The following is a 23,352-nucleotide window of genomic DNA, read 5'->3' as shown; positions in this document are numbered from 1 at the left end:
TTTTTCATTATATATCAGTCAATCATTTTCTAATCTGATTTGATTAATCTGATCTAATCTAATCTGCATCTTTTCTTCTTTTTACTCTTTCTCCATCAATTGAACTATTTCTTTAACAAACAAAATTATGTTATTTTCAGCTTGTTAGAAAAGACTGACCTCCTGCCTGCTCTTGACCAGGCCGACTCGGTCTTCCTCCTTTTACCTGCAGCATCGATCTGTCGCTCCTAAAGATACAGAGGTAAACAGCTGAGTATGACTACACATTAATAACACTCTATATCTACTGTAGATAACTGTAGCTACGTTTGGTTCTTTCTCCTGGACGGACTGTGTCCCAGTCTGCTGAGGAGTGGAGGCCGGAGTGATGAGAGCTGATCTCGTCAGTTCAGAGCTGTGACACAACGAGCCTGACCCACAGAGACAAATAGAGACAAACAGAGACACACAGAGACACACCAGAGACAAATAGAGACAAACAGAGACACACACAGAGAGACAGAGACAGAGACAGACAGAGAGACAAGAGACGGAGACAGACAGAGACAGAGACAGATGTCTCTGTCTCTCTGTTTGTCTCTGTCTGTCTGTGTGTCTGTGTCTCTGTTTGTCTGTGTGTGTGTCTGTCTCTGTCTCTCTGTCTGTCTCTGTCTCTCTGTCTGTCTCTGTGTGTCTCTGTCTGTCTCTGTCTGTCTCTTTTTGTCTCTGTCTGTCTCTGTCTCTGCGTGTCTCTGTGTGTCTCTGTTTGTCTCTGTTTGTCTCTGTCTGTCTCTGTCTCTGTGTCTGTCTCCGTCTCTGTCTCTCTGTCTGTCTCTGTGTGTCTCTGTCTCTGTCTCTCTGTCTGTCTCTGTGTGTCTCTGTGTGTCTCTGTTTGTCTCTGTTTGTCTCTGTCTGTCTCTGTCTCTGTCTCTGTGTCTGTCTCCGTCTCTGTCTCTCTGTCTGTCTCTGTCTCTGTCTCTCTGTGTGTCTCTGTGTGTCTCTGTTTGTCTCTATTTGTCTCTGTGTGTCTCTGTGTGTCTCTGTTTGTCTCTATTTGTCTCTGTGTGTCTCAGGCTCGTTGTGTCACAGCTCTGACCTGAGATCAGCTCTCATCACTCCGGCCTCCCTCCTCAGCAGACTGGGACACAGTCCGTCCAGGAGAAAGAAACCAAACGTAGCTACAGTTATCTACAGTAGATATAGAGTGTTATTAATGTGTCATACTCAGCTGTTTACCTCTGTATCTTTAGGAGCAGATCGATGCTGCAGGTAAAAGGAGGAAGACCAGTCGGCCTGGTCAAGAGCAGCAGGAGGTCAGTCTTTCTAACAAGCTGAAAATAAACATAATTTTGTTTGTTAAAGAAAATAGTTCAATGATGGAGAAAGAGTAAAAGAAGAAAAGATGCAGATTAGATTAGATCAGATTAAATCAAATCAGATTAGAAAATGATTTGACTGATATAAATGAAAAAATGAAAACATATCAGAACCAACACACCTGGATGGTTCTGTTTTCAAGTCATGTGACCTGAATGGTGACGTCGAGAGCCAGATGTGTGACGAGGTGTTTGTAGGCGGGTCCAGTGGATCCAGAGTTCGTCTGATGGCCAATCAGCTGCAGGCGAAGCTGGACGAGAGCTCGTCTACCTGCAGGAGTTCTTCTTCTTCTTCTGCTGTTGCGGCTTTACGTCGACAGGTGAGTTCAGTCTGACGTCAGACGGAGAGGTTTCTGATTTCTGATCAATTATATCGAACTTCCTGATCTAACAGAGACAGACGTCAGATTGAACAATATTTAACATTTGTTCAAACAACACGTGAGAGTGCAGAGTGAACCCTGTCGTCCAGGTGTGACACTGAGCCCCGCCCCGACACATTCAAACATGTCTCAGTATTACACTGTTTGATGAAGTCAGACGTGTGTCGGACTGTATTAAATACTAGGACTCAACAACAACAACAACAACAACAACAACAACAACAACAACAACAACAACAACAACAACAACAACAGTTTATGTGTCACTTCTGGTGTTGGCCAGCAGGGGGAGGTGTTGTCCAGCCCTGCAACCCCCTCAGAGTCTGCAGACGCTGCTGCCCAGCCACCATCATGGAAACCGGTAAAAACTCATAGACAGTAGAGTTCAGTAGAGACCAGTAGAGTCCAGAGACCAGTCGAGTTCAGTAGAGACCAGTAGAGTTCAGTAGAGACCAGTAGAGTCCAGAGACCAGTCGAGTTCAGTAGGGACCAGTAGAGTCCAGAGACCAGTCGAGTTCAGTAGAGACCAGTAGAGTTCAGTAGAGACCAGTAGAGTCCAGAGACCAGTAGAGTTCAGTAGGGACCAGTAGAGTCCAGAGACCAGTCGAGTTCAGTAGAGACAGATGAACCCTCAGGGTTTTAGTCCCCTACAGGACTCAAACAGTGCTGGATCCCTGACGACCTTTAGACAACAACAACAACAACAACAACAACAACAACAACAACAACAACAACAACAACAACAACAACAACAACAACAACAACAACAACAACAACAACAACAACAACAACAACAACAACAACAACAACAACAACAACAACAACAACAACAACAACAACAACAACAACAACAACAACAACAACAACAACAACAACAACAACAACAACTTGTTTCCCATGAAGAAAATAATATATTGATCTGATCAAATCAAAGAGTGAGGGTCTGTAATTTAATTCAAACAGTGAGGAACTTGTTTCAGCTGCATCTGACTGTTAAACATGCTGCATGCTGGGTAACAGACACAACACGGTTTGTTAAAAATCTGAGTTTAATTTGATCAAACCTGAAACTTGAGAGCAGCCGACACACATCAGATAACATTACAGTGTCTCTAAAGCCGTGGTCTGGATCCTGACCCCTGAGTCCCTGAATCCCTGAATCCAGATTCAGTGCTCCACCTCAGTGACCCTCTCTGTCCCTCTCTGTCCCTCTCTGTCCCTCTCTGTCCCTCTCTGTCCCTCTCTGCCTCAGAAGAAACGAACTCTTCAACAGGAACAGATGAGTTTTCGGTTCAAAGAGAAGCTCAAGTCTCAGAGTGTTGACACCAAGGATGAGCAGGTACCATGCTGCAGTGCACTGTGGGTGACGGTGCTGTGTGTTGTCAGATCCTGGATCTGACGTGTTGTGGTTCTCAGGTTCAGTCTGACCTGAGATCAACGGCCGCTCTCTCCTCAGGCTCCCTGGTATTTCCTGGTATCAGCAGCTGAGTGTTCAGTGTTGTAGTGAAAGCTCTGAGGGCATGTTGGTTCATGTGATGAACTGCAGATCAACAACAAACTGTCTTCACTCAGTCACATGAATGGTTTCTATTGAGAGGAGAACTGACCTCAGATCAGCCTGCAGCTCTCACACAAACTACTGAAGGGGATTCATGTGCTGACTGAGCAGCTGGACCTGCTCCAGTCTTCAGTAAACTGCTGCTTTCACACCTGACACAGTGAGTACACTGTGCTCTGTTGTCATGACGATGAACCTTCAGTTCAGGTTGATGTTTATTTGTCATCACGTGTAAGAAATGTGGGTTAAACCAATGAGATGTGGACAACCTGTAGCATCCTGTAGCTGGATCAGTGTGAACCAGAGGCCTGTATTACGATGCAAGATCAACACAGTTTAGTTATCTGGCTTGACTGAACCTAACATTGACCTGATCACCTGCACTACGAAGCAGGTTATCACCTGGCTCAGTTAACCCTGGATTTACCTGTCCAGGTACGAGCACCTTCACGTGAAACAGGCGCATTTGTTAATTATAAGCAGCATTGTCTGAACCATGAATGAAATTCTTAGTATGATATGAGAAGACACGCTGACACCTGCAGAGAAGTTCAGTTATAGCAACGTCCAACAATGACATTCAACAAGGTGACATGGAAACAATCATATATTTAAACGATCTAAATATAATTTCTGTTAAAGTCAGACTAAAGATATAATGTAAATAAGAGCATGAATTATCATCATGTTGTTGAAGAACAAACTGTTATGAACATGAAGAGGAGAGGAGAGGAAGAAGACAGGAGAGGAAGAGGAGAAGAAGAGAGGGAGTGGAGGAGAGGAAGAGGAGGAGAGGAAGAAGACAGGAGAGGGAGAGGAAGAGGAGAGGAAGAGGAGAGGGAGAGGAGGAGAGGAGAGGAAGAAAAGAGGAGAGGAAGAGGAGGAGAAGAAAAGAGGAGAGGAAGAGGAGGGAGAAGAAGAGGAGAAGAGGAAGAGGAGGAGAAGAAAAGAGGAGAGGAAGAGGAGGAGGAGAGGAAGAGGAGTAGAGGAAGAGGAGAGGAAGAGGAGTAGAGGAAGAGGAGGAGAGGAGTAGTTGAAATGTTCATTCTAATGATGAAATAATTAACAGTGAGACTAATTGTTCTAATCAAAGACATCAGAGGTTCAGGTTTCTCTCCAGTCGTGTCACAGAGTCTCCTCATGTTGTTCTGAGCTCAGTGATGAAGAGGAGAGTAAGAGGAGAGGAGAGGAAGAGGAGGAGAGGAAGAGGAGAGGAAGAGGAGGAGAGAGAGAAAAGAGGAGAGGAAGAGGAGAGCTTCATCACTGGCAGGAATCCTCCATTAAAGAATCTGTGTTCAGGTCAAATGAAGATCTGACAGTGATTAGATTTTATTTAGTGATAAACTGTGAATTCTGCAGAAGCTTTGGTTTAAAACCAGAGAGACACATGGAAAGACTCAAACAGGAAAACTATTCCACTGATCTATATGTTCTATCTACTGATCGTTATTATTGATCACTTTATTGTGAACTCTTTTGTCCCTGTCAGGATCGTGTAGGAATGATGACTCAGTTTTTCCAGTGATCTGATTGGTCAGTAGTTTGGCTGTTGACAGGTTCTGATCTGATCCTCTAAAGTTGCGCTGGAGCAGGTCAGGAGTTCAGCATCAGTTACCATGGTGATTTACCCCGATAACAAGGGAACCACCATCGTAGAACTGAAAACCCAGAGTTACACCTGAAGTTACCTGATGACCTCAGATCCTGCTTCGTAGTACAGGCCTCAGGGGTCTGTCTTTTGTCTGTCTGTGTGTGTGTGTGTGTGTGTGTGTGTGTGTGTGTGTGTGTGTGTGTCCTGACCCACTTTCCAGTCCAGACTCCAACAACTTCAGAAAACTTCTTCTTCACTTTGACACCACATGAGCTGCTAATACTCACAACACAACAGAAGTGTTTCCAGGGGACACCAACAAGTGACGGACCTGAAGGCTAAACTAACAGCTAACAGCACATTTTTGCAATAATATCTGAATCATGTGATATTGACGTTAACACTGCTAATAGTTGTCTTTATAACGTCAAAATTCAGGAGGCATCGAACAACAAGTGCGCCACTTTTTTGTGTCCCCTGGAAACACTTCTGTTGTGTTTTGAGTATCCTCAAACTGATGAAAATGTTTTCTGAAGTTGTTTGTGTTTTGTCTGTTTGCATGTGTTTTCTTAAGTTGTAGTGCGTTGAGCCCTCAGGGCCACCGTCATTTTCAAACTCAGCTTGTATCTGCACTTTAGGAACCAGGCTCCAGTCCCCATGTGAACCAGAAACCTGATTTCTGTAGTCAGGGAAGGGGGTTAGAGAAACCTGATGTCGACAGGTAGATTTCTCCTGGAGAACAGTGATTTAGTTTTGAACAATCTGAGTCTGAATCAGTTTCATAGACAGAGAATGATCAGACACAAGAGGAATTTATTTCAGTGTTGGTACAGACTAGAGATAAACATTATAACATGATACGTTCAGTCTGACTGAAACCCTCTCACTTCCGGGGCTTCCCTACACTCAACAGACCCGTTCCCAGTAGGAGCAGATGGGTTACAGATCCACATGTTCATGTGGTCTGCCTGAGGCCTCATAGGGACTTTCTACAGATTTACAGAGTCCAACCACCTAATTGCGACGTGAGTATCATTAATACTCGAGTGAAATTAAAACTTTACCACAGGGACCCAGACCTGGCGTTACGACTGACGGGACCAAGTTAGACCAGGTCTGTTCAGATCTAGGTCAGTTGGACTGTTCCGTCTTCAGATAAAATCCTGTAGTGTGTGATATGTAAAGACTCTTCAGTTGCTGTGATGATGTCACCTGTGTGTTGCCAACAGAGACGTACAGGTAGATAAACATCTTTACCTGAAGTTAGATTTGTGTTAAAGACTTCACTCAGGTCCAGGTCTCTCCGTGGACTCTACAGTCCATCCAGAATCTCACCATCCAAGTTGCTGCTGCTGCCGACAGCCTTTGGTGCAATATCATGTGACAATCAGCGCTGTCTGTGGATTTGTGGGTCATTTGTGTCCACCTCCAGAGCTTCAGTGGTTCAGGGTGTCCTCTGGTGAATGTACTCAGTCAGAGACCAAAACACCAGAGACACGTTGGTTTGTCCCTGAATCTTTCAGTCGGTCTTCAGGTTTGTCCTGAGCTTAAGAAAAGCAGCTGCTCATCACCTGCAGAAATAATCAGTGTGAATTAAAGACTGCTCAGAAAAATACTTGGACCCCGGTTACACGGTCAAGAGTTAGTATCCATGGAAACAATGAGTTCACATTTTGCTGAGTTTTGAATTGATGAACCATTCCTCTCAGTGTGCCGGTTGGTGGGTCGGGTCATCCACAGAATCTGAGCGGGACTTGGTTCTGTTCTGTTAGTTTTCTGATGTGTGTCTGTTGTGTCTGTTCTCTCCCTCATGTCTGGTGTCTGATCAAAGTGTATTCAGATGTACACTGTTGGAGTGAGCTCATTGGCTGAGCAGATAGCCAATCGAAGTCAGACACAGGAGGAAGTGAGTTCGGTAAGATTCTTATTCATTCACCTTCTTCAGGTTCGTTCACATTAAACTTCTGTCTCTCAGTCACTTCAGCTAAAAACCCGCTTGTCCAGGATGAGAGTCCTGGTTCGGTAAAGTCCACTTACCTGGAGTTCTGGAGCTTTTGTATAATGAGTTCAGAACCACAAGAAGGGAGCTGGTTGACTTCGATCTGAATTTAACTGATTCAATCAAACTGAATCAAACTTGATTTTTAAATAATGGTCGAAGAAGACGAAGTGCTAAACACTTTCATGACAACTGAGTAAAGAGTGTTTAATAGGGTCAAAAGCTCCTGAACAATTCAGTAAGTGGACCTTGAGTTCAAAATGTCTTGTTGTTTTGATGCACTGTGTTTGGAAATGGAAAAGTCATTCTGCCTGTTTACAGTTAGTGATTGATCTGATCCATATTTATATTATATTTATACTGGTCAGAATTCAAAGCCTTGACTTCAGTAAAAGTATCAGCACCACACAGTAAGAATACTTCATTACAAGTAAAAGTCCAGCATTAGTAAAAGAGGTGACAGTAAAGTGAAATGTACTTCAGGTATCAAATGTAAAAGTAAACACATTAAATAATACAAAACTTCTTGTATTATATAAAAGATCTATATATTTCATTGATCAGAAGTCTAATGTTATCAGTACTGTGTGACGTCATACTCTTACCTGTCAGATTATAACAGGTACATTTACCAGGATAACAACTAACATGGAATTAATTCCATCAGACAGTTTCATAAAACCTGATGGTGACATCACATCATCCCCAGATTAACACGTGAATTTCTTCTCTACAGTTTGCAGTGAGCTGCAGTGACGTGTGTTTCCTGTGTAAGAAGAGAGTTTATGTGATGGAGCGTGTCAGTGCAGAGGGATTGTTCTTCCATCGCAGCTGTTTCCAGTGTGATTACTGCAGCAGCACACTCAGACTCGCTGCATATGCCTACGACCAACACAGCGGTCAGTTTCATCTCTTTATCATGATAACTCAGTTAAAGGCTCAGTTCACCCAAATCACAGGAAGTCATTCTCTCCTCCTTTATCCAGTCACATAGTTCACTTAGAGAAAAATGGAGTTCAGGTTGTGCTGCTTAATATTTAATTTATTATGATAATGTAAGTTATTCAAATGAAGCAGCTTCACATAGAAAAATGTTAGATCGGATGGAAAGTGAAGACATATAGAGTCACTCCTTTAAATCTGTCATTGTTTATTTCGCCCCCCCTATATGTTTCCCTGTCAAAGTTTAAAACGAACCCTGTGGGGTTTCATGCACTGACATGTAGATACATTCAGCTCTTTGTCAGGCTGGTTAATAACTGAACACTGTGGACTCATGACTGCGGCCTCTGCTCTGCTGCCGAGCTGCAAACATACCGCAGGGAGAATAACTGTTCTTTATGTACATCACCATGTGAAATGGATCTCAGATTGCTCTCTATTTTCCATGTGTAATAAACACTGACAGATTCTTAATTCTGGTGCTGTTCACCCTTAACAACTTGATTACATACATGAAGGCAGGTTTATTATTTCATAGTGCATCGGCCTGATGGGACAGCAGTGGTAAAGGTGAAGTTGTCCAGTGGTGCAGTGTGCACTCTGACAGAGCTCCAGTATCAGCCTTCAATTCTCCTGATTCAACAAGCTCAGTTGATTCGAGCTGATATAATATATGGAAGGATGGGACACTGCAGTGACGGCTGTCCTCACCCAGTGGCTTAGTCACCAACAGACTCTGCAGGAGGCCGAGGAAACCTCTGCACTGGTGTCTGTAGAAAACCTGATAAAGTCCTGAACAGGACACAATGTTGGATCTTGGACTGTGATGGAACGATTCCACGCCGCCACCCTCCCCCCACCCCCACCCCCACCCCCCGTTTAAAGAGAAGATCCTCTGTACCAGCTCTGAGTGTGTTCTGCTGAACAGTGTCAGTACAATAGTAATAAATACATTCTGTATGCTTATAACTGATACTTTAATACTTATACTGTATTCTCTAACCACACCCAGCAGTGATGTCACCATGTACTGGAGTATACCTGTGCATCACTGCAGCCAGGTGAGAGGTCAGCAGGTATAGAGGAGGCTCCTGTCAGTCCATCAGGCTGATTTCACACTCATCACTGCTGCTGCCCAGGGTCGTCTGATTACAACCACATGATGGTGTCATGTGACCTCTGAGTGTGTGTGTTCCTGTCAGTGTGTGTGCTACAGTGCGTTAGAGCCTGGAGCCTCGACCAACCTTCTGTGGTCGTCTATCTCAGACTGTGGCTTTATGTGTGTTGCTGCTGGTGTGTGTGTTGGTGTATTTTTATATCACAGAGTGTGTATTGTGTGTTTGAGCTTCAGGACAAACGAGATCTCCTGTTTGTTTGGATAAAAATCTCAGCAGCCAATCAGAGCGGAGAGGTCACATGACCAGAGTTTAAAGTCTGAGGCAGAACATGATTTGAATGTTGGTATAAAAACCACATGAGGTTCAAGTCAGTGATCCAACATCTGGTGGTGGAGATAATCTGAGCTGCTGTGAACATCTGTCTGAACACCTGCCCTGATGTGTTTTCCTTCTGTTGTGTCTCAGGGAGGTTTTACTGCCTTCAGCACTTCGACTGTCGTCTGAACGCCGCAACCGTGAGGAAGAGACCGGCGCCGTCTGACAGAGCTGCTTCACACCGAACGTCTATAGTAAGAAACCGGAAGGTTTTATGAAGGAAACTTTAAAGTGTTAATCAGTGAAAGTATTTATACTGTTAACAAGTTGGTTACTGAAAACAGAAGAACTGTCCGTTTTTGAAAGTAATAAATGAAAGCAGTTAAACTGTCATTTGAGGAGATGAAGTGACTGAGATTTCACAGATTTTCACAGGTTTGTGACTGAAAACAGTTTAAGTGTGAATACATCAGTTCAACATGTTGAAATGTCAGAAACTGAGTAGTTGAAGTGTCAGTTAGTGTGTATGTGTCAGCAGCTGTAACATAAGTGTTGGTCTGTGAAAGCAGCTGAAGTGCTGTGTTACCTGACTGGTGACAGGTGAGTTGATGAGTAATAAAAGTGTTGGTGGTATCAGAGGATTCTGGCCCTGGTCCTGGTGTAGAGTCTCTGGGTGATTGACAGGTGGTCATTGGGGTGTAACTTGTTGTTTTCCTGCAGGTGTCTCTTGTGTTGTTGTTGACAGACAAATCACCTGATGTATGATCACTACACTCACTGCGTATGTTTTTTTTCCCTGCAGGTGTCTCTGGCTTCAGCTCCCTCCCTCTCCTCCACTGACTCTCTGATCTCAGCTGACCACCGCCGCCCGTCAGGTGAGCTCTCTTCACCTGCATCGTGCTTTCAGTCTTCTTACCTGTTCACACTGAGCATGCTCCTTAAACTGGAATCAATGTGGGCTTTAGTGTGTGTGTGTTTCTGTGTGTGTCTGTGTGTGTGTGCGGCTGTGTTGGGGTGTTTGCAGCGGTTTCTGTGATGGCGGCGATGCCTGAGAGGGTGGAGCTGGAAAACTACCGACGGAGCTCCACCAAGGCGGAGGAGGAGCTTGAGGAGGAACCCAAGGAGGTCTCTGAGGAGACCCTGAACTGGTTCAACCTGGGCGTGGAGCAGAAACACAACCGCAGGTCCAGGTTAGAGAAGACCGAGCTGTATGCAAGGTCATTAGTGACAAAAACACATGAACTGGTAGAATTAAAAAAACAAATGTTGAACTCAAACCAACTTAAGTTAAAATTAAAACTCTTAACGCCAGTTATGAATTTTAATGAAATTTTAAATAGAAACGTTTTAATTGAAATTGTTCATTATTCCACATTTATGTCAGGGGTGTAAAATATAAGTCAAAGCTTCATGGCTTCACTGTATTTTTACATTGAAATTATGAGTGCGACTTTGTAAATCAAATGTTCGGGCCAGTAGGTTCATGTTATTTTTAAATTTACAGTTATGAATTTTAATGTAAAATAAGTCTAAGTTGTGACTTCTTAAATCACATAAATGACTTTTTTATGTCAGTATTGTGACATTTGATTTTATGTCAAATTTATAATTTACTTAATCAAAAGTTTGACATGTTTTATCATCACTATTTTTAATTAAAGCTTTGATGTTCCATAATTTGGACACACAGTGTTTTACTAACTTTTCATTGATTAATTTTCCTCGCAGTACTGGTCTTCCATACACACCCCTCCTCCTCCCCCTCCTCTGTGTGACCTTGTTTTTCTATTTTAAGTTCAGAGTCTGAGATGGAGGAGGAGGAGGAGAACAGAGGAGGAGGTCGACATCGAGTGACTTCAGAGGAGGCCAGAACTTCATGGAAGGAAACTCTGCAGCTCCACCTGAGAAACACCCAGGAAGAGGAGGGGGAAGAAGAAGAGGAGGAGGAGGAGGAGGAGGGGGAAGTAGAGGAGGATGAGGAGGCGGGAGGCAGTGAGGTGGAGACCAGTGACGGTGAGTCTCAGTGTGAATCCTTTGTTGTTTTGTTTGTGATGTGTTTTTATGTTGTGTATGTGTGTTGTAATGTGTTGTGTCATGTGTCTCCCCCTGCTGGTAGAGGGGGAGTACAGCCCCTGGGAGATGGAGCGTCGGTCAGGCCTGTGGCTCCTGATAGAGGAGGAGACAGGTAGAAACCAAAACAAGCTAAACTCGCTCATGTGACCATTTAACAACATTAAGATTATTTCACTTTTTTTATTTTTTTTTTATGATTCAACTTTTATTGAGTTTTGAATTTTTTACAGCATCAAACTGAAGACCAACAGAGAATAAAGCAAAAATAAGATACACAATCTCTTTGTGACAGTAACAGATAAAAGTAAAAACAATAAAATAAAATAAAATGAATACACAAACAGTCCATGACAGGTAAAATTAGTCCATGCTTGATATGTTAATCAGTCTGTCCAGGGGACAACCACAACACTGCTGCATGTCTATTCACTGTCCCATGTAAAATTCACTATCCACAAGTAATCTTCCAGTAAACAGATCCCTCAATTGCACCCAGTCTACCTCCACCTTCATTTCCATGCCAGTCCCCCAAAAACAGCCCCCAACGATCAGTATGTGCAGGGACATTTCAGATTATTTCACTTTTAAACTTGTTTTTTATCATTAATTGTTTTATGTTCGTCCTCAACTTTATCTATTATCACTTTGTAACTGTGTTTTGAAAAGAGCTATATAAATAAATATTATTATTATTATATTATATCATTATTTTCAGCAGCGTTTGGTGAATACGACTTTATTTCTGTTTACTGATGATTAAAGTGACACAGATGGTAAAAGTTTTTACTATGAATCCTGCTTCATTAACACAAATGTGGTTCTATATGAGATTTAATGACATGAATAAAGAATAACAGATTTAAAATTCTATATCATTATTATTATTATTTATACAGTAAATCTTAAATGGAAACATGCAAATATAAATAATGATGACTTTATTTGTATATGATTTATATAATTCTGTTGTCACAATTATTGATTATTGAAAACTGATTTAAAGTAAACAGTGATTAAAAAGTGTTTGTTCTTTTTTGTTTTTTGAACATTGTTTTAAATTCAGTTTGATTAAAGAGTCAGTTCTACATTATATTAGTTCTTCTTCCTCTAACATCCCAAACTAACTCTTTGTTTTCTTTTTCTCCCCACCCCTCCCCCCTTACCCCTCCCTTTCCCAGAGGAGGACCTCACTCCTGGCGTCTCTCAGAATCCCTCCCCAGCTGAAGGAAGTGACATCACACGCTCTGTCACACCTGTGGAGCCGGACTCCACCTCCAGCCTGTCATCATGTATCACTTCCTCCACACCTTCATCTGTGACTCCGCCCCCCTGCACCACACCCTCCACTGCCTCCTTCATCACCACACCTGACTCCACCCACTATGAGGGCAGAGACACAGCTCCGCCCACACACCTCACACCTGCTGTCGTCACGGAAACAGTTGCTCAGAGACATGTCCCCCGACAACCTGTTGCTGGAGGGCGGGGCTCGTTCGATGACATCAGTCCTGAGCTGCCCCCGAAGAAGCCCCTACTGTTGCAGGAGAGAGGGGCTGGCACAGATGAGGAAGTGGCGGAGTCAGAGTGGATGAGGAGGAGGAAGAGACATAAAGGAGCTCACAGCCTCCCCCCTCGCCTCCTCCTTCCCCCTCTGCAGGGCGGGGGCGGGGCTCTTCTCCTCCAGCTAAAGGGTCTCAGGGAGACTCTGCCTCCCGGACAGGTGGAGGTGGAAGGAGGCGGGGCCAGAGCTCTGTGGAGGGCGATGTTCTCTGGAAACAAGAGGGAGAAGAAGAGAGGCAGGACTTTACCTCCAGAGAGAGAAACAGCCAATCAGAAGAGAGCTAAAGGTGATGATGTAATAAACACCCATTCAGACAGAGTGAGGTCACTGTAATGATGTAATAACAGTACTTCCTGTCTCCAGATGTGAGAGGAGGTCTGAGTCTGACAGAAGAGTCTGAACTGGACTCGTCCACTCTGCTGCAGAGATGTTCACTGACACCCAGAAACAATGTAAGACTCAAACACATGACAGCTTTCAACATCGTCAACAACTTCACTGACACAACACTGCACCACACACCAACCAATGAGATCATGACCACTAACCAACCAATCAGAGTAGGGGTTAAGGTTAATAGTGGCCCAGGGTTGAATATGTAAAGTTTCTGAACACCTTCAGTTCTCTCTACCTCTGGTCGATAAGTCTTAGTTATCAACAGTATCAGAGGCTGCACCTCTGTGCTGAGTTAAGGGATCAGACTATTACCTGGATAACTGTAGATATCTGGAGGTGACCTGTCCTGTCTGGTGTTTGTAGCTGCGTTTGGAGCTGTTTGACATCACGTCTGAAATTCAGAGATTCACAATAAAGGAGGAGGAGGAGGAGAACCAGGAGGTATCAGCTGTGATAGACAGGTTTATAGTGTTGTGTTGTGATGGTGGTCTAAGTTCTATGACTAGCAAACTAGAGACTGAATGAAGCCCTCTGCCGTGATCATAGAAGAGATTTTACCCACAAACCTTAGCTGCAGAGGTGAGACTAAAGACTTGAAACCCTGACTTATCTCAGCTACCCTGAGACACAACTCTGCCTTTTTTCAACAGACTCATCTGACTTGGCTTGCTAATTCTACCTTAGACTTGTCGACTGGGACTTGTCTCCACTGATGTAAGACTTGAGTCTCGATTCGAGTCTCGTCTTGACTGATTTAACACTTCATTTGAATTTGTCTTGACTGATTTAACACTTCATTTGGAGTTTGATTAACTAAAGATTAATCTTGACTTTTTCCTGATTGACTTGAGTCCTGGACTGATCAGGATTCACCTGGGATTTGATTTAAACTGTCAACTGTCTTGTACTTGTCACCGCTGACTTGGCTGGTCTATTCTCTTAAACTCTTAAACTTGTCTTTGCCATCTTAAAACTGGACTTAGACCTTTGTCAACTGACTTGAGACTTGACTTGGACCTGCCCTTGCCGCTGCGGACTTAAAAACCTTAGCGATCTTAGTATTTTAATTCAGTATTTATTCAACTTGTGTGTTAATGATTGATTTTGACAATCATATTTCTTCTTGTGTCTCAGCCTGCGTATGTTCCTCATGCTCTGGCTTTTAAACGATCGTACGCCATCAAGGTACAGACAGTACTGAGGGTCTCAGCAGGGTTGTAGTTTCAGTCTAATCATCTAAAGTCCTCTAACACTCTGGTCGACTGTAATGTCATAAAACAATGTTGTTTGTATCATTCCAGAGACGCTCTGTGAAGGACAGAGTTCCCCTCCAGGACTCTGATGGACAGTCCTCTTGTCCCACAGAGGTTGTGGGGGTCCTGGTCCAGCCCAAAGAGCCATCCAGTCTGAGTGTGAAGGAGACCATGTTCCAAAGAGGACGACAGGACGAGGACGAAGACCTGGATACGAAAATCACCCGACGAGTTCAGAGAGTTGCTCGAAGACAGGCCAAACAGGAACAGCTAAAGAGACTCCACAAGGCTCAGGTGAGTTTACCTGAGGACAGAGACAGTCATGGACACATGGAGGTCCAGCTCGAAGTCCCGGGGGTTGGAACCACAGTTGTCAGGGCTCAGACTAAATAAACTGAACCTCGGGTGTTCTCTCAGGTTATCTCTCAGATTATCTCTCAGGGGTTCTCTCAGATGTTCTCTCAGGTTATCTCTCAGGTTATCTCTCAGGTTATCTCTCAGGTGTTCTCTCAGGTGTTCTCTCAGGTGTTCTCTCAGGGGTTCTCTCAGATGTTCTTTCAGATGTTCTCTCAGGTTATCTCTCAGGTTATCTCTCAGGTTATCTCTCAGGGGTTCTCTCAGATGTTCTCTCAGGTGTTCTCTCAGGTAAGAGTCTGTGAATGTGTTTCAGATGATCCAGAGACAGCTGCAGCAGGTGGAGGAGAAACAGAGGCAGCTGGAGGAGAGAGGAGTGATGGTGGAGAAAGCTCTCAGAGGAGAAGCTGGTACAGATACTGTATATATACACACTGATATAGACACACAGACTGTATATAAACACATACACACACAGACTGAATGATCACCTTAACTCACCTGTGTTTGTGTCAGATTACTGGGGCGAATCTAACGACAGTCAAGACCTCGACCTTCACTTGGGAGGTTTGTTCACTTTCTGATTCTTCTTATTAAACTCACTGTACTGTAGGTTACTCGAGTATACTGCACTTTACTGTGGTTTCCTGCAGTTTCCTGTAGTTTACAATAGTATATTATTATAGTATATACCTTTTTCTATCTTTACTGTTCTATACTATACCACACACTGCCATACCATGGGTAGGCTTACTATTCTGTACCATATACTTTTGTCCACTATATTACACTATACTATAAAATACTGTAGTATACAGTTATACCATAAAACAATATACAATATAAACTATACTTAGTATCCTGCAGTATACTATATTTTATGCTATATTGAAACAGTTGAGATTATACTGTATACATACAGTTCCAATATACCACGTTTTTTAGTTTTTTTAGTTTCATCATTATCATACTACAATATACAATACTGTCTCTGTAGGACTGGGTAGACTGGATAATCCGGCTCTGATGCAGCAGTGGTTCCAGCTGGTTCAGCAGAAGAACTCTCTGGTTCGATATGAATCTGAACTCATGATATTGTGAGTATCTGACCTTTGACCCACAGTTTAAACCCAGGAGAAACTGGTTCAGCAGGGATGTGGTCATCAGGACTTGACCCTAGATCAGGGTTCAGATTTTGACCTGTGTGCTGTGTTTCAGCGCTCGAGAGCTGGAGTTGGAGGACAGACAGAGTCGACTGCAGCAGGAGCTCAGAGAGAGGATGGCAGTGGAGGGTAAGACTCATTAACATGACTGATTAAATCAAGCAGGAGTTCCTCTCAGCCTCTGATTCAAACCTTTAAACTCTATCATGAATCTCATACAAATCTGAAACACATGATCCTGTATCAGCAGAGGATTAGGGTTGGGCAGTCTTTCTATATTGTGGTGTTGGTACTTTTGCTTAAATAATTAAGTATCAGTTGAATGAGTGGCAGGTTAATGTGAGCTAAGAGCAAAGACTCGAAAAACATTAACAGTGACCCATTAACCAAACTGCATTAACCAAACTGCAAAGAAGTCAAACTGAAACCTGAGAGATTTGTTTTTGACTGTAAATATGAAGATTCATGGAATTAGAGTCAATAACATTCATAGAAAATCTGTTAAATTTAAATTATATAAAAATTTAAATGTATCTAATTCAGAATTTGCTAGAGAAATAAATGTGTAGTCATCAGTGAAGAGTCAGATATTTCTGTCTAATGGTTTGATACAGACATAAAACATAGTGGTGTTGTGTTGTATGGTGTTGTGGTCATGCAGACCACCTGAAGGAGGACTGGCAGTTGGTGGAGGAGCGTTTGATCCTGGAGGAGATGTTGGAGGTGGTGGAGCAAAGAGACTCTCTGGTGTCTCTGCTGGAGGAACAGAGACTGCAGGAACGGCAGGAAGACCAGGACCTGGAGGAAGTCATGATGACGCGGGGACTGGGACTCAGCTGGAGCTGAAACTGGTCTGAACTGGTCTGAACTAATCTGCAGGTACTCTGCTGGACTTGAGCCAGTCTGGACACCAACACTATGCTAACCGCTGTTCTTTGACTTTTTGAGAAATTTGGTCCAAAACTGAAGTGGACTCATAGAGACCAAACCCAGAACAGACAAGTATGAAACCATTTTCAAAAGCGTCAGAACAGAAACAGACCTGAAGACAGCCAGAGACGTGTTTGTCCCATCAGCTCCTGTGAGATTCTGATTCCAGATTACAGTTGAACTGAACTCTACGGTACCACATAGATAATGTCCTCAGTGTCCCAGAGCAGAGATAACAGTTTCAGACACGTCTCAACTGGTTCTAGAGGACAGACCACTTCAGAGACCACGTTGACCCTCAGTCCATCATATTCCAATCAAATCCCCCACTTAGAGTCCAGGTAGACCACTAAGTGTCCAGATTTAATTCCATTCAGAAATTCTCTCCCCCCCCCCCCCCCCCGTAACTTGAACTGGTTAACTGAGTAACTAGAACTGGTTAACTTAGTGACTTGAACTGGTTAACTGAGTAACTTGAACTAGTTAACTGATTAACGAACTATTAACAGAGTAACTTGAACTGGTTAACTTAGTGACTTGAACTGGTTAACTTAGTAACTTGAACTGGTTAACTGAGTAACTTGAACTAGTTAACTGATTAACGAACTATTAACAGAGTAACTTGAACTGGTTAACTTAGTGACTTGAACTGGTTAACTTAGTAACTTGAACTGGTTAACTGAGTAACTTGAACTGGTTAACTGATTAACGAACTGGTTAACGGAGTAACTTGAACTGGTTAACTTAGTGACTTGAACTGGTTAACGGAGTAACTTGAACTGGTTAACTGAGTAACTTGAAGTATTAACAGAGTAACTTGAACTGGTTAACTTAGTAACTGGAACTGGTCAACTGATTAACTTGAACTGGTTAACTTAGTAACTTGAACTGGTTAACTGAGTAACTTGAACTAGTTAACTGAGTAATGAACTATTAACAGAATAACTTGAACTGGTTAACTTAGTGACTCGAACTGGTTAACGGAGTAACTTGAACTGGTTAACTGAGAAACTTGAACTATTAACAGAGTAACTGGAACTATTAACAGAGTAACTGGAACTGGTCAACTGAGTAACTTGAACTAGTAAACTGAGTGGTGATCAGGTTTTAGGTCCACCACTGTAGTGATGGCGACAGTTTGAGCTTTAGAACTAAATGTTCAGCAGTAAATTCTGAGCTGTATTAAAGTAGTTGTATTGATTATTGTGCCAACACCATCAGCTGTTGATCACCTGTCTGCCTTATCTCATCTCCACTTGCCATTGATCAATAACTGTTTATTAATCCTCTTCCTATGAACATGTTGATGTTATGTGATGAGCAGGTGGTTATTAATGTGACTAACTCTAATGGTCTAATAAAGACTTTAACTTTGATCCCTCTGGTCTGAACTTTTGTCCTCAGTCCTTCAGGTTCTCTGTTCTTCTTCCTCTTTAACATGTTCTGTGCTGCAATTCTTCCTGTTGCTTCATGTGAACACATGATGGAGAAACTGGTAACACAATGAACCCACAGAGAGGCTGTTGATGATCACACGAGGATGTTCATCACTCCACAAACACAAGCCTCAGATTTTCCAGATGATTTGACTCAGACATATTCATCTTTTCTTTTAGTTTATCTGGATTTTCATATTGATCACTGAGAACGTTCTCAGCACAAACATGAATCTGCTTTACACTGAATTTAGTTCTGTTTTCTGATTAATTTGAAGTTTACTGTGGAGGTCGCCCTAAAGAAAACACCTGGTCACTAGTTGATGGAAACGTCTTTATAAAGCAGAGAAGCAGAAGACACAGAGTCACTTCAGGCAGATTTTATTTCTTTATAAAATAAAATTTCTTCTGACATGAAACATGTTCATCCAGAGAAACTAAAAATCATCACAAACAGTCTGAGAGGAAACAGCTGACAGGTGAGAGTGAAGAATAAGAGCTTTGATTGGCTGCTGATACTGTTGTCCGGTGTATTAATACTGGTTTCTGACTGTTTTACAGACTGGTGGTTTGGCTGGCGTCCACTTTCAGGTCTTTGGCGACCAGTCCGGAGGTGACCGGGTGCATTGCTGCCCGGTGAGCCAGGAAAACTCGCACCGCTTCCTCACGGTACTTTTCAAAGTTAAAGACCTCTCTGAAAATAAGAGACTGGGTCAGTTAAACAAGCCACAACTCATCATTTCATTATTATATTCATTATACAAGTAGAAACTAGATTCATTAAACTACATTTATTAAATAGAAACTAAATTCCGACTGAAGGAAAACGAATCGCAGGTGGATCTGAGTTCGTACCTGAACAGTGGTCTTGTGAACTTCATCCGTCCCTGTTCAGTCGCCATCTTCAGTGCCATGGGAACAGCTTCTTCCCACTTGGACCGAACACACAACCTCAGCCACCTGCAGGGAGAAAACAGCCAATCAGGAGGAGGAGGGTTTAAAATCAAAGTAAATCTACTGAGGACCTGATCCAAGACTCTCACCTGAAGTGGATCTCTGAGTTCATACAGGTGTTGAAACCATAAACATCCTGCATCTTCTTCACATGAGTCAGAGGAAGAGGATCCTGAGGACACAGACAGGTGAAGTGGACCTTAAATTTAGTGGACTGTGGTGAGCTGAAGTGGACTTTAAGTGAAGTGGACTGTGGTGCGCTTAAGTGGTTTACCTCCTGAAGCAGGAGGGACAGGAACTCGATTAGCTGGTGGGATGACAGAGCCTTCACATCACACTCTTTAAAGCTGCTCAGATCCTGGTCTTTGGCCTGAAGGGGGACATGGGATAGAAGTTTTGTAACTGTACATAAAGACAATAAGAACAGGTCCACATCAGGTCCAGGTCTTACCTTGATCCATCTCTGGCTCAGAGCGATGCAGGCGTCTGCCAGCGTGGTGTCATACCTGAAATCCAACGATGAAACTACATCAACAAACTGATCAGGTAGAAGGACTTGTAGACCTGATGGAGGTCTTAAAGGATCTACTTACTGAGGTTTGACAGGAGGCATCCCTGGAGTGAACATCCAGGCGTTCCAGTCCACCTTGTTCAGGACATCCACCTCAGAGACACAACAGGGACCATTACTCAAAGAACCTGGAGAACTGAACAAACCTCAAACACCTTTGGGTTCTCTGAGAACACTCAAGTCCACAGTCTAGACCTTACACATTTTGATTCAACTTCCTCCACTGGAATCAAAACCTCAGACCTTTCTTTTAGTCCTCAAACGTCTCATTTCAGCAGCTGACCCCCCACCCCTCAAGCATCCAGATGTGTCTCACCTTGTCTTTGAAGTAGGTGAACAGGTAGTTCTTCCACTCCTCTGAAGTGACACTGCTGTAGGCGAACATCTGGATGTAGGACTTGACAAACCCCATAAACACTTCTGAGGGACACACATCAACAGGTGAGTAAACAATCTAAATACAGTCATGAGGTAGTCTGATGTAAACAAGTGTGTGCAGGTGTCACCTGGGCCTCCCATCAGCTCCTCCAGGTGATACAGCAGAGCAAAGCCTTTCTCATAGGGGACAGAGGAGAAGGCGTCGTCGGGGTCGACGTCCTGCAGACTGGGGATAAGGTTCGTCAAAGGGTTGTTGGCCCCGAAGGTGTTCACCTGAGAGACGACACGGACAGGTAAAAAACTGGACAAACTCAGATCACTTAGTAGGCAACAGGGTTCAGGTTCTCACCGAGTCCTGTAGGTCCTTCCAGCCCCCCATGGCTTTAAACTGTCTGAACTGTTCACTCTCCATACACCTGCCAATCATCCTCTCCAGGTAGACGGTGTGACCCTCGTTCAACCTGTGGACACAACAACGAGCAGCTGCAGAGTCTCAACAGTAAACTGAAAAGTGAAGGAATGAGTGAAGACGTCCCCACCTGTCCAACTGGTAACGTGGTGGAGAAAAAGAAACACTGTGTATTTAATGTTCTGTTTTTGATGTTGCCGACTAAACTGCAAACAAAAATTGACTTGATTGATCATACTGTGTGAGTATGTGTTTACCAGAAGTGTTCCCAGGTCTTGTTGGTCACCAGATTACCAGTCCAGCTGTGGGAGATCTCATGGGCGATCACCTGACGGGATGAGCACATCATGAACACAACACATATACATACAGTACATACTGTATGTAGATATATACACATGAAGCTCAACATTAGAACAGTGTCAAGTTTTACTCACATTAGACAGAGATTTATCTCCTGCCTGTAAAGAGACAAACACTCAGTAAACCGATGATCAGAGGTCACATGAGTCTGTTACACAGCTCAGGTGATGTGAGCACTTCACCAATAATCTTATGAATTTCACAGTTATGATGCTGATGTGTTGATATGTGAATGTATACCAGCAGTGTCGGCGTGGCGAAGGTCAGACAGGGGTTCTCCATGCCTCCATAGGGGAAAGATGGAGGAAGAACCAGGATGTCATACTGTCCCCAGACGTATGGTCCAGCCAGATCCTCAGCGCTCTTCAACATGGTCTCCGTCTGAAAGACACAGACACTTGAACTTCAGTCCAGGCCTTGGTAAGAGAGGTGACCAACAACCTGATGGCCGCTTTGACTGAGGTCCAGAGATCCTGTGTGGAGGTGGAGAAACTTCCAGAAAGACAACCTGCTTCATGGTAGAGTGTCCAGACAAAGCTCCTTTGCAAAAAAATCACTGAGAGGACTCAGACTCTAATACTACAGGAAATGACTAGACTTTAATATTTATAACACACAGTTCAATGCCAGTTGGCAAGTTAAAAATTTAATCTACTTAAAAAACGTCATAGAAAAACATTGTAAAAATGTCAGTGCAGTAAGGCGTAAAAAGTCATAAAAAAGTCATAGTATAGTAAGGCATAAAAACGTCACAGGTTAGTAAGACATAAAAATTCATAAAAACTACATTGTACAATAAGGAATAAAACGTCGTAGGATAGTAAGGCATAAAAATTCATAAAACTTACATAGTATGGTAGGGCATAAAAAGTCATAAAAATGACAGTGTAGTAAAGCATAAAAAGTCATAAAAATGTCAGTCATAAAAACCACATAGTATAGTAAGACAATAAAAGTCATAAAAAAAGTCATAGTATAGTACAGCATAAAAAGTCATAGGAAAGTAAGGCATAAAAAGTCATGAAAACATCATAGTATAGTATGGCATAAAAAGTCAAAAAAATCATAGCATAGTAAGGCATAAAAAGTCAAAAAAGTCATAGTATAGTAAAGCATAAAAAGTCATAAAAATGTCATAGTCATAACCACATAGTATAGTAAGACAATAAAAGTCATAAAAAAGTCATAGGAAAGTAAGACATAAAAAGTCATAAAAAATTCAGAGTATAGTAAAGCATAAAAAGTCATAAAAAAGTCATAGGAAAGTAAGACATGAAAAGTCGTAAAAATGACATAGTATGGTAGAGCATAAAAAGTCATAGAAACGACATAGTGTAGTAAAGCATAAAAAGTCAAAAAAACAACATAGTATAGTAAGTCATAAAAGGCATAAAAGAGACATAGTATAGTTAGGCATGAATGGCAAAAGAACAAAATAGTATGATAAGTCATACAAGGCATAAAAACGACATACTATAGTAAGGCATAAAAAGCAAAAGAACGAGGTAGGATAATAAGTCATTAAAGTCATAAAAAAGTCATAGTACAGTAAAGCATAAAAACGACATAATATAGTACAACATATAAAGCATAAGAACGACATAGTATAATAAGACATAAAAGACATACAAACGACACATTATAATAAGACATAAAAGACATACAAATGACATAGAACATCATAGTATGGTAGGGCAAAAAAGTCACAAAAAATTCAGAGTATAGTAAGGCATAAAAAGTCATAAAGAATTCATAGTGTAGTAAAGCATAAAAAGTGATAAAAAAGTCATAGTATAGTTAGTCATAAAAACATCATAGTATATTAAGGCATAAAAAGTCATAGTATAGTAAGGCATAAAAAGTCATAAAAATGTCATAGTCATAAAAACCACATAGTATAGTAAGACAATAAAAGTCATAAACAAGTCATAGGAAAGTAAGGCATAATAAGTCAAAAAAACATCATAGTATAGTAGGGCATAAAAAGTCATAAAAACCACATAGTATAGTAAGGCATAAAAGGCATAAGAACGACATAGTATAATAAGTCATAAAAGACATAAAAACGACATAGTAAAGTGAAGCATAAAAGGTCATAAAAATGCCATATTATGGTAATGCATAAAAAAGATATAGAATAGTAAGGTATAAAAAGTCAAAAAACGCCATATTATGTTAAGGCATAAAAAGTCATAAAAACGTCATAGTATAGTAAGGCATAAAAAGTTACAAAAACGTCATAGTATAGTA

General features: G+C 42.2%; 2 protein-coding genes across 2 annotated transcripts in view; one reads left to right on the top strand and one right to left on the bottom strand.

Moving 5' to 3' along the window:
• LOC111229482 (protein-methionine sulfoxide oxidase mical3a-like) overlaps positions 1-17,369 on the top strand; it is a 22,797-nt gene extending 5,428 nt beyond the window's left edge. Inside the window, exons 13-32 of the mRNA XM_022755815.1 lie at positions 1,053-1,162; positions 1,230-1,292; positions 1,499-1,675; positions 2,025-2,099; positions 2,991-3,077; positions 6,719-6,802; positions 7,623-7,785; positions 9,412-9,515; positions 10,064-10,136; positions 10,286-10,451; positions 11,057-11,274; positions 11,378-11,446; positions 12,513-13,181; positions 13,259-13,347; positions 14,593-14,838; positions 15,215-15,308; positions 15,415-15,465; positions 15,896-15,995; positions 16,117-16,190; positions 16,723-17,369. Of these exons, the coding sequence (XP_022611536.1) occupies positions 1,053-1,162; positions 1,230-1,292; positions 1,499-1,675; positions 2,025-2,099; positions 2,991-3,077; positions 6,719-6,802; positions 7,623-7,785; positions 9,412-9,515; positions 10,064-10,136; positions 10,286-10,451; positions 11,057-11,274; positions 11,378-11,446; positions 12,513-13,181; positions 13,259-13,347; positions 14,593-14,838; positions 15,215-15,308; positions 15,415-15,465; positions 15,896-15,995; positions 16,117-16,190; positions 16,723-16,907 (2,897 nt within the window). The 3' untranslated portion in view covers positions 16,908-17,369. The remainder of the gene's footprint in view (positions 1-1,052; positions 1,163-1,229; positions 1,293-1,498; positions 1,676-2,024; positions 2,100-2,990; positions 3,078-6,718; positions 6,803-7,622; positions 7,786-9,411; positions 9,516-10,063; positions 10,137-10,285; positions 10,452-11,056; positions 11,275-11,377; positions 11,447-12,512; positions 13,182-13,258; positions 13,348-14,592; positions 14,839-15,214; positions 15,309-15,414; positions 15,466-15,895; positions 15,996-16,116; positions 16,191-16,722) is intronic.
• Positions 17,370-18,791: 1,422 nt separating this feature from the next.
• lta4h (leukotriene A4 hydrolase) lies at positions 18,792-21,485 on the bottom strand. The gene is made up of 12 exons (XM_022755828.1): positions 21,343-21,485; positions 21,177-21,200; positions 20,997-21,067; positions 20,680-20,791; positions 20,459-20,603; positions 20,269-20,372; positions 19,975-20,045; positions 19,833-19,887; positions 19,656-19,751; positions 19,471-19,553; positions 19,283-19,387; positions 18,792-19,121 (listed from the first exon to the last, which is right to left on the bottom strand). Exons 1-12 carry the CDS (start codon positions 21,472-21,474, stop codon positions 18,983-18,985), a joined length of 1,137 nt encoding a protein of 378 aa, XP_022611549.1. The 5' UTR covers positions 21,475-21,485; the 3' UTR covers positions 18,792-18,982.
• Positions 21,486-23,352: the final 1,867 nt, after the last annotated feature.

Source organism: Seriola dumerili, unplaced genomic scaffold (genome assembly GCF_002260705.1).
Source record: "Seriola dumerili isolate Sdu_G_001 unplaced genomic scaffold, Sdu_1.0 BDQW01000236.1, whole genome shotgun sequence".
NCBI classification, from domain to species: domain Eukaryota; kingdom Metazoa; phylum Chordata; class Actinopteri; order Carangiformes; family Carangidae; genus Seriola; species Seriola dumerili.
Note: the sequence above shows the minus strand (reverse complement) of the source record. Positions and strands in the feature narration are given on the sequence as shown.

Coding starts and splice junctions, on each gene's coding strand:
- lta4h (XM_022755828.1), bottom strand. CDS start 21,474: ATGTTGAAGAGCGCTGAGGATCTGGCTGGACCATACGTCTGGGGACAG. Junction 20,604..20,679: donor GGAAGGACCTACAGGACTCG/GTGAGAACCTGA, acceptor GTCGTCTCTCAG/GTGAACACCTTCGGGGCCAA. Junction 19,752..19,832: donor TGAGCCAGAGATGGATCAAG/GTAAGACCTGGA, acceptor GTCCCCCTTCAG/GCCAAAGACCAGGATCTGAG.